This window comes from Saccostrea echinata, unplaced genomic scaffold (genome assembly GCF_033153115.1).
Source record: "Saccostrea echinata isolate AGI-Se365-2 ecotype Australia unplaced genomic scaffold, CSIRO_AGI_Sech_v1 ptg000033l, whole genome shotgun sequence".
Lineage (NCBI taxonomy): Eukaryota > Metazoa > Mollusca > Bivalvia > Ostreida > Ostreidae > Saccostrea > Saccostrea echinata.
This window is the reverse complement of record NW_026889782.1, coordinates 31,385,916-31,396,332: the sequence shown is the minus strand read 5'-3', so window position 1 is coordinate 31,396,332 and position 10,417 is coordinate 31,385,916. Positions and strand designations below refer to the sequence as shown.

Genomic DNA, 10,417 nt, shown 5'->3' with positions numbered 1-10,417 from the left:
TGCGTTACTCTTGTCCAAGAACCCACTTAGAAACCTGTAATTTAATTGCTTCATACAAGCATTTTCAAGAAATTATGGAAAAAATAAACAATGAGGTAAAATTGGGGAGAATTGGGGGACCTTATGAAAATTTGCAAATCTCTAATTTAAGGGTATCGCCAATAGGAGTTGTTCCAATAGGTGATAATGCAAGGTGGCGAATGTTAGCCAAAGTAGACAAGGGGGCATATATCGGCAAACTTGACATTATAAATCCAGGGTATTTCGACCGGCTTGGGATTAAATTTGAAGGAAAGTATTACATAGACAAATGTCTTCCCATGGGTTGTTCAGTTTCCTGTAAAGTCTTTGAAGAGTTTGCTACATTTTTGCAATGGATTATTGAACAGACAACAAATGTATCTACCATTGACCATTATTTAGATGACTTTATTTTTGTTGGTGTGGATTGTATCTCTTGTTCAAAATTATTGGGCACATTCAAACAGGTTTCGAGGATGTGTTAAAGTTAGCTGGAATTCTCATAACTTGTTGTATTGGCTCTATTTCTATATCGAGCCTACATTTTCCCTTTATCACTGTTTACGCGTTTTGCAACACCTTACCAAATCTGTTCTGCAGCTCTGTTAAGGCTGCATAAAGGGGGCGAGGTCTAAATAATACGGGAAATGTTTACTGTACCATCACTCAGAAAAGGCAATTTCTCACAATAACGGAAAATGAAATAATTTGCGATTTTAAACTGCATAAGAGTAATGAACTACATCAAAACTTAAAACTGCATTCATGTGCAGACACGGGGCCTTGGATTTTAAAGTCTCATCCGAAGGACCTGCACTTTTCACTCAAAGTGCCGAGCGCCTGGCGAAGGAACAGTTGCTACCCATTTTTTATCGACTTAGGTTGTGGTCGAGATTCGAACTCACGGCCTCCCAATCACGAAGCGAGCGCTCTACCAACTGAGCTACCGTAAACGGTAAGAGAGCATTACTTAATAAATGCAAAAAATACTTTGTAAAGGTCACATATAATTCTACTAGAGCTAAATAACTTGAAATTTAAATTTATGAAATGCGAATTCTATTTAAAGCAGCAGCATTTTCCATAAACTACAAGATATGTAAAAACAATTTATTACTTAAAATTTTTATTTTAAATAGGGTATACCCTTGCAATATTGAAATTTGTTCATGGCCTACATACAGTAAACATAACATACACAGCGATATTGAAATTTGTTCATGACCTACACACAGCAAACATTAAATACATTTATCACGTGACTGTCAAATAACGTGACCAAACCAAATTCAATACAGAGCGCCGTATACAATGTTATTTCAATTAATATTAAAGTATTGTGATAATATAGTAGAATTACAAAAATAAATTCAGTTTAAAAAGGTATGAACGTTCATATTCCGTTGATTTCTTTGTAGTACGCCTTAACAGATCTGCTACGTTTCGTTCTCTGCAAATTTGAAGCACAATGGAGTAAGTAATATTGTTTGTAACGCTTAATTTTCACTGTTGCATCTGTGCGGTATATGATTTTGTATGCAATTATTTTTGAGAATCTAGTTTACAATTAAGTGTGTGAAGTTTATTTATGGATAACGTGTGCAAGTTGCACTTTTCAAGATTTTTAAGATTTAAGAATTTCGTGTCGCAAGATATAACATCTTTGTATTGAAATAAACACATATATTCCAAATATTTCAGTAATTTTTCTTCTAGTCAATCATTTTTATTGTATGTCAAATGTAAACAAATTATGCTATTGATGGCATGTTATAAAATATTGATTGTATTAAGTACATTGATTACACATAAGTTTCATGGCATGTTGTAAAACATAGATTGATCATACCTAAACAAAAAATTACCCGTTGAGTGATAGTTCTAGTCATTTGTTCTACGCAGGTAGGTTAAGGCTTCTCGTAGAATATCACAGTGCACTCTGTGCCTTCACATCTCTGAACTACCAAAATATGACGTCATAATGGATTATGACGTCAAGTAACTGCAAACTTGAGGTGTTATGACGATAAGAGTGTCATGAACTTTAATTTTATTTCAAACTGCATGTAAAATGCTAGATAGCCATTGCAAAATTCACGGGTTGTTAGAGGTTTTTTAAGTCTTATATGTACGAATATTTTAAAAATACAGGGCTTACCTACCCTTGATTGAAATTCAGCATGTTCAAAATGCTTATGAAAAATATACTTTTGAAATGTACTCTGTTTTATACCCGTGGTTGGAGGTAGAATTTATTTTGTGTGTATAAAAGAGTCCGGCGCAGGTGTTTAATTAGGATTAATCCGAGAATTTTTGTGGAAATCTGTAAGAAGAGGTTGTTCTTTAACTGAATCTTTCGTGGGAAAAATGTGTGTTGGCTTTGTTTTAATACAGATTACGATATTGTGTGGAAAATATCCTCAAATTTGTAGGTAAGTTAAATTTCTCAGGAAATATTTTGTATCTTAGTAATACTATGACTTTTCCCAAGCACATTTCGGATACACAAGGATACGATGAGTTTATTTATATAACAAAATGTTAATCATTATTGTGTTAATCAACTGCGCCGAAGCGATTTATATGAAACACTTCAAAAAATTATAAATGACCGTCACGTGATCAACAAAGTCATGTGATATCATAACAAATATGTTAATATATAGCCGAGGAAACCCTCTATATAAATTAGAAATACTTAAGTTCAAAACTTATAAATTAAAACCAAAACCGACCTCGCAATGACCTGATGACATATTATGTTTTGAGCGCATTTTAAAGCTTCGGGAAGCCTTAACATAGCTGCGTTGTCATTTGTCATGTTACGTTTATTTACCTCCTAGAAAGCGTTTGGCTGTAACTTCAAGTATTATTTTCTCTGTTTCTATTCGATTTATTGTAATATTTTCAGATCTAGCCATAACCTCATGGTGAAATAAACGGTTGAACTTATTGCAATTTGCATTTTTATTGGACAAAGGCAATAAAGCAGTACAGTTAGAATCCATTATAGCAGAATACAACGAGACCAGAGATGGTTACAGAAGACAATGAACGGGCCAGAAAATTAACAGAAAAAAAGATCGGATCTTTATAATAACAGGAGTTGTGCTTACAGAAACAAGACAGAGAAAGCATATGGAATGATGTTCAAAAGATTTTGGAAGACACATTCGAAGCGGACGGCAGCACGGTGGACACCATGGAGTCTGATCCCCGCAAGCGATACGACTACTATGTAGCTTTGTGCTCTGATTACATCCACTTCATGAAAGTGACGAAAATTGACGAGAGCAACAATGAGTTACGTGTTCTGGAACGATCAAGTGAAAACAGTGATCGAATATTTAAATCTGCTTTGACGCAAATCAAGATTATATAAAAAAAAAAAACGCAGATGCGAGATCTACTGTGAATACCTCTGCTGGCTCTTCTACATCACGGTTAACAAAGGTTCAAATTAAGTTAGAAGAAATAAAGGCGAAGATAAAGTTGGCCGAAGAGGAAGCCGGTATTCAAAAACAGTTGGCAAAAATTAGACACAAAAAAGAAGAGGAGAAGTTAAATGTAGTATTAAATGATATAAGTTTGAAATAGGAAGCCGTTGAATTAGAAGCGGAGGCAAAGGCTGTTTGAGAAGCCTTTGTTGGAGAAGATTGGGACGACTCTCCTCCTCTTCCTATACGATTACCGGTGGAAAGAAGTCGAACTGAGAGATATGCTGCTGAACATTTTCATGATCCTATAGTTCATCCTTTACATTTTGGACTCTCAAACTCGCATTGTATCTCATCTGATCACCGTGACTGAGATCCATTTCGTCGTCATACACCAAGCAACGATAACAATGTGGCATCAGAACTTACTTCTCTCGTTCTAAAGAAAGATCTTTTGATGGCAAGACTTACTGTTTTTGATGACAAGTCGGAACACTACTCTTCCTGGAAAGTGAATTTCAAAGACATCAAGAATGATCTCAGAGTTAATCCTTCAGAGGAATTAGACTTGTTAATTCGCTGGCTAGGCCCAGATTCTGCTAGACATGCTAAATGTATAAGGCCTTCGATAGGTTTTGATCCTAGATGGGGAGTAACAAAAATTTGGGAGCGTCTAAATGAAAAGATTGGTGCACATGAGACGGTCGAGTCTTCAATTAAAAACAAGCTCAACTATTTCCCAAGGTCTGGAATTAAAGACAATAAGAAATTATACGAGTTAGTAGATATCATGATTGAAATAGAAGCATTGATTGGAAATCCACAGTATTCTATGCTGCTCTCGTATTTCAACTCATCATCTGGTGTATCTCCAATTATCAACAAACTGCCGTATAATCTTCAGGAAAAATGGACCATGAGAGCAGCCAACTACAAAAAACAGCATGATGTTCCATATCCGCCATTTTACTTTGTACTAGACTTTGTCAAGGAAATGAGCAAGATCCGCAACAATCCAACATTTTTTCACACAATTGAGACACACACCTCTAAATCAACTACTGGTTCATACGTGACTGGAAACCAGAAACCTGTTATTGCTAGGAAGACAGATGTCAAGACTAGTATTAGTAGTAGTCAAGACAAAATATGTCCAGTGCATATGAAAGAACACTCGCTGAATCAGTGCAGGGGATTCTTAAAAAGGGACATTAGGAAACGTAGAGAGTTGTTGAAGCGAAGAGGCATTTATTCTAAATGTTGCGCATCTACGACTCATTTGATGAGAGATTGTAGACAATCTGAGGAATGCGCCAAAAGCCACTAACACCCAACGGCGTTACATATGGAAGGAAGAAATGCTACTGAATTTGTTGCCAATAGAACATCAAAAGACAGTCTGGATGTAACAAGAGCTCTTGGCGGGGAGAAAGCTAAATATGTTGTTCCGTCATGCACCACACTAGGTGGAGAGGAGTTCAATGGTCGATCATGTTCAAAGACTGTGCTCGTTAAGGTGTATCTGGAAAGGGAAACTGAAATGAATATCACAACGTATACTCATCTGGACGTGCATAGTAATAGGACTTTAGCATCGACAGAACTTTTGGATCAGCTCTCTGTAGAAGGTTTTCAGGCTGCTTACACACTGTCAATTGTGCAGGTACCGAACAGAAAACAGTCAGAGGAGCTGGAGGGCTTATGGTCAAATCAATGCATGGGATAAACCAATATTACATTGCCAACAGTATTTGAATATAACGAAATTCCAAATAATATCTCAGAAATTCCAATCCCAGAAGTAGCGAGGGCACATTCTCACTTAAAACATATCGCTAGACAGATTCATTCTCTGGGTCCAGTTAATTATTGGCCTTGATTTGCTTGACTTTCAACATGTTTAACATCAAATAACAGGTCCATATGTAGCATCATTTGCTCAAAGGTTGAGTTTGGGCTGGGTGGTCGTGGGAGAAGTTTGTATTGGCAAGTTCCGTAGAGACAACATCAATGTATTGAAAACCAACTTACTATTGACTGATAGGAGAACAATTTTCAACCCATTTGACTCAAAACTTTTGCTTGAGCAGCCAGTTCAATCTCACATTGGAGAGAATCCCTTTGTTAGAACCCAACAGGATGAGAAAATAGATACGTCTTACGAAGATCAAAAGCTCAGAGAGTTAATGGACTCAACATTCAGGAAGGACTCCTCTGGAGTATGGATGGCCCCTGTACCATTCAAAAGTCAAAGGGCTCGGCTTCCCAAAACAGGCTACAAGTATTGCAAAGTTACAACTAGATTCCAATCTTAAAAGGAGTCCAGAGAAACTGAACCACTTTATTACCTTTATGGACAAGGTTTTCCGAATCCACGCTGCAGAAAAGGCACCAGATTTACAGGATGATGAGAAAAAAAGATGGTATTTACAATTTTTCGGGGTATGTCATCCAAATATACCCACAAGATCAGGGGAGTATTTGACTGTTGCTAATGGGACCAAATTTGACCAACAGTTTGTTGGACGTACTGCATTTCAGAAACGATGAATGTGTAATTACAGCAGATATAGAGCAAATGTTCTACAGATTCTTCGTCATACCTGAACATCTAGACTTCCTGCGGTTCTTCTAGTTTGAAGACAATAACCCTAATTCTCCAATGGTAGAGTATCGTATGACAGTCCATGATTTCGGTAACGGCCCGTCCCCTGCCATAGCCACTAGTGGACTGAGAAGAGAGGTACAAAAGGCTGACAATGATGCTGAGAATTTGTTAATAGTGATTTCTATGTTGACGATGGACCGTCACGGTAGCTCAGTCGGTAGACCGCTAGCTCCGTGATCGGAAGGTCGTCGTGTTCGAATCACGGCCGCGACTGACCTAAGTCGATAAAAAAAATAGGTAGCAACTGTTCCTTCGCCATGCGCTCGGCACTTTGAAGTGAAAGTTGCGGGTCCTTTGGATGAGACTTTAAAAAACCAAGGCCCCGTGACACGGTAGGCTTTGACACGGTAAAGACCCCTCACTGCTCAATGGCCCTGAGTGCCGAGAAAAGATCTAAATTTGAAGCCCTTCACCGGTATATGATGACCTCTCTATATGAGTGAAAAATTCTCGTACGGGACCTAAAACAACATACAATCAATTATATGTTGACGATACACTGACGTCCACGTCTTTACCTGAAGCAGCAGTGAGTTTATTGGAACTTACCAGGAAGTCTTGCAGAATGAAGGCCACATCCGACTACATAGAATTACATCAAACAAGAAGAGTGTAATGTCTGAATTTCCTAAGGAAGATCTCCCTAAGGATCTCAGAACGTAGGTTTGGGTGATGATACATTGCCCTACACAGTTTATTATTATGTGTTTAAATATTTGAAAAAAATAAAGCAGAATTCGTTTTAGGTAAACAAACATATTTTAGTATGAAAACATAAATCTGAAATCCAACCATAAGTACATAGGTTTATTTACAATAATTCAACAAGAGTAACTTCTTTCTATAATTAAATACTGAGATCATTATTTTGCATTCATTGAATGCAAGAAATATAAGAAAAGTGTATTTTTCCAATAAGTTCACCATCCGATTAGATACAGAACATCATTACATGACGGGTTTAGATGTAAACCAAAACTTCATTACATAGTGCAATTAAATCAATAACTTCATTTACAAAACTAATAGACCGGACACATCAAAATGACTGGTGTAATATCATCAATTCGATCATTTATGATAAAAATATTTGTTTTGTATGTACAAGTACAAGAAAACTCAGAATTGATTAAATATTGTGTCACATACATTTTTACACAGTTAGTGAGGTTTAATCATCATGAGAGTCTCCTTTATCTCTCTACCATATCTCACTGTTGGATACCATGGATTGGTCCAGGATCCCGGGTACCAGGGACCGTTGAGGAAGGCGGAGTAACAGGCGTTAAACCACCAGCCTCCTCCCCAGTCATCAGCACAGTGACTACTCCACCTGTCGTTATCTCTGTCCGGGGTGCTGAAGTACATCCCAGACAGATCACGGGCAGAATTCCCCGTGTCTAACATACTGTCACCTGTAAAAGTAAAGAGAATAAATAACTCCGACAGCTTATTTCAGTCAGTGCTCTTGAATTGTGAAAATTTAAAATGAATAACATGAATAAAGCAATGAATCTTATATTTTTTCTTTGATCGACGTATCAGATCAGCAAAGACACTTATGCTGAAAACATGAATGCGCGTAACGCATTGGCGAAAAAGTTTTCCGTCCAAATTCTCTTTGATAATATGATCAAAGAAAAAAATATCAGATTTATTTCTTTTCATTTAATATTTATCTTCCAGTGATGAGAATCAACATGAGCACGAATGACTGCAGTACATATAGCTCACTTTGAAATAGCTTAAAATACTTGACCTAAATATTAAGACGCGGAGTAATACATAACGAACAAACAACGTTTACAAATTGTTATGTCATTACCAGCTGTTTCGATCAATAACACACAAAATCTTACCCGTTGATTTTTGTTATATTCCAATGAGTATATATGTATTTTGAAATTTCCCCGGTAAGCTGATACTTAAAGGTTTGTTAATGTAAAAGGAAACTACTCCAAATATTAGGTCACCTTTTTTTGCGCATCTATTCATCGGAATTTGAAATCGAACATTATATACGTATCACAACCTGTCCATGCAGAACACCTGGCTGTAAAATATGGCAAAGCCGATTGTTTAAGACTGAAAGGATTATATTTTCCTTATGCACGCGTTTCCAGAGAATAAATATACTAACGTCATTTATTCACTTTGGCAGCATAAAACATTTCTTCACATGTACAGTTCTATTGTTCATAAGATTATTTCAAAAGTAAGTATTTTACATATGTATAAATATTCCTTCCTTTCCTTCTCGCACCCGCATTGTTGCCATGCAGACGATTTTTTAAGCAAAGGGAGGGGTAATTCGAAAAGAAACGAGAGTAGAAAATGACTCAGGAACGCATCGGAAATGTTTTGAAATACAGGGAAAAAAGAGTAAACTATATTTCATTTTTCCTTTACAAAATACTCTGGAGGGGGAAATATGAAAAGTCACTTTAATAAATGTATAGTTCCAGCTACTTTGTAAGATTTTTATTGATGCAGGTATCAAAGAATTTTTTAACCCAATCAGAAACGCTGATTTCTCATAAATATAAAAAATATTAAATGACTTGAATACACATTTAATTAAAAATTAAATATTTTTTAGGGAATTTAGAACCATTTTATCAAGAGTTATGTGGTAAAAATAATTATATGTAATATTTAAAGTACGAATTTCCTACTGTATCGGAGATACTGGGCGGAGCTTAAGGCGAGAGCGATACAGTAGGAAACGAGTATTCTAAATGACTTGTGGCATGGCCTTTCATATGACTTCACTAATTTACATCTGTATTTGGGTACATATCTCTTAGAAATCAGATGATTTTGCAGAAAGTTGATTTCGTACCCCAATTTTATCAGTCGCAACTGAAATGCCGAGTAAGGCGGAGGTGCAGGTATACTTCAATTTAGAGAATTTTACTTATGAGAGGTGATATATAGTTGTGTTTTGCCGAAATATAATTTAGATTTGATTGCGTAGGTTTTTCCTCTGTTTTTTTTTTTTTTTTTTTTTTTTTTTAATTTAAGCTAGGAATACCGTGCAAAACATTTTGATACATAATAAACATGTTGGAATGTAATTGAAGCAAAAAGTGTCTGGGGAGATTATATTCTTAAATATCTGACATTGTCATCCACCAGTCGTCCTATACAATATCCCTGGGTCTTAACTGAACCCCCCCCCCCTCTTTTGAGTTTTCGTTTTGGCTTTCTTAAATTATGTTTGCTAAACTTGTGTACACTTTAATTTCTCCACATCTAACGATCGTGCACATAGGGCGGATTATGAAACTAACCCCCCCCCTCCCTCCCCTAAAAAATACGATTTTCCTTTTTTGTGAAAGAAAATCATTTTGGAATTACCCCACTCCCTCCTTTCTATTTTTTTCAATCCACCACAGGTAACTGTATGTTGTAAAATTCACTCTTCATATTTTGAGTAAATACATGTAATAACAGCTATTTGAAGGTTCTTATGTCTATCCTATTTAAGATACGGATAGAGCTTTCATAAACCGTTCTGTATCGTAGTCATTGTACAGTGTCTGCTCTTTTGCATAAGAAACGCCCACAAAAGTGTTCTGTATCGCAGTTATTGTACGCTTGACATCAAAGGAAAACTCGCCCGGTCATGTCACAAAAAAATATTAAATTGTTTTTCTGATAAACATTTCTTAATCTTTATTGTAAAGGACTCAACAAGATTTTTTCACCCAGTAAAGCAACAGGTCAATACATAGGAATACATCAAAATGATGTGCATGAAACAATCTATCCTTTTCAAAGAGTCCATCTGTATCTGGCTTTGATATTAAGTTATTGAGCCCAAATGATATGAATACAGTCTTTTAATTAACTTTAAAGCAATGGTTTAATGTTTGCTTATATGTGGCATATCAGATTAAACTGGAAGGAGAGATTATATGAAAATCAAAAATTGAATACATCTTTCAAAAAGAATCAATGACTAAATCATGGATCATATAAATTGTTCGTGTTTCCTTCGATTAAAAAAATGATTACCTGATATACCCAAGTTCAATTTATGATGTATATTTTTAGCCTTATGAGAAGGTGAGGGTAACGAGCAGTGATCGTTCTCATTAAAATCTACAACAAAACATATTTGTGAGCAGGGCATGAAACACGGAGCACAAATATTATTGAGAGGGGATCAGGTATCTACAAGGAGTAAGCATCCCCTGTTGACCGGTCACACCCGCCGTGAGCCCTATGTATTGATCTGGTAGACGGAACATTCCGTTGTCAAATTCAGAATAAAACAAGGGCCTAA

General features: G+C 36.2%; 1 protein-coding gene across 1 annotated transcript in view; it reads right to left on the bottom strand.

Moving 5' to 3' along the window:
- Positions 1-6,912: 6,912 nt before the first annotated feature.
- Positions 6,913-10,417, bottom strand: part of LOC133199157 (techylectin-5B-like) — a 141,617-nt gene continuing 138,112 nt past the window's right edge. The window contains exon 2 of the mRNA XM_061335020.1: positions 6,913-7,541. Within this exon, the coding sequence (XP_061191004.1) occupies positions 7,288-7,533 (246 nt within the window). The 5' untranslated portion in view covers positions 7,534-7,541 and the 3' untranslated portion in view covers positions 6,913-7,287. The remainder of the gene's footprint in view (positions 7,542-10,417) is intronic.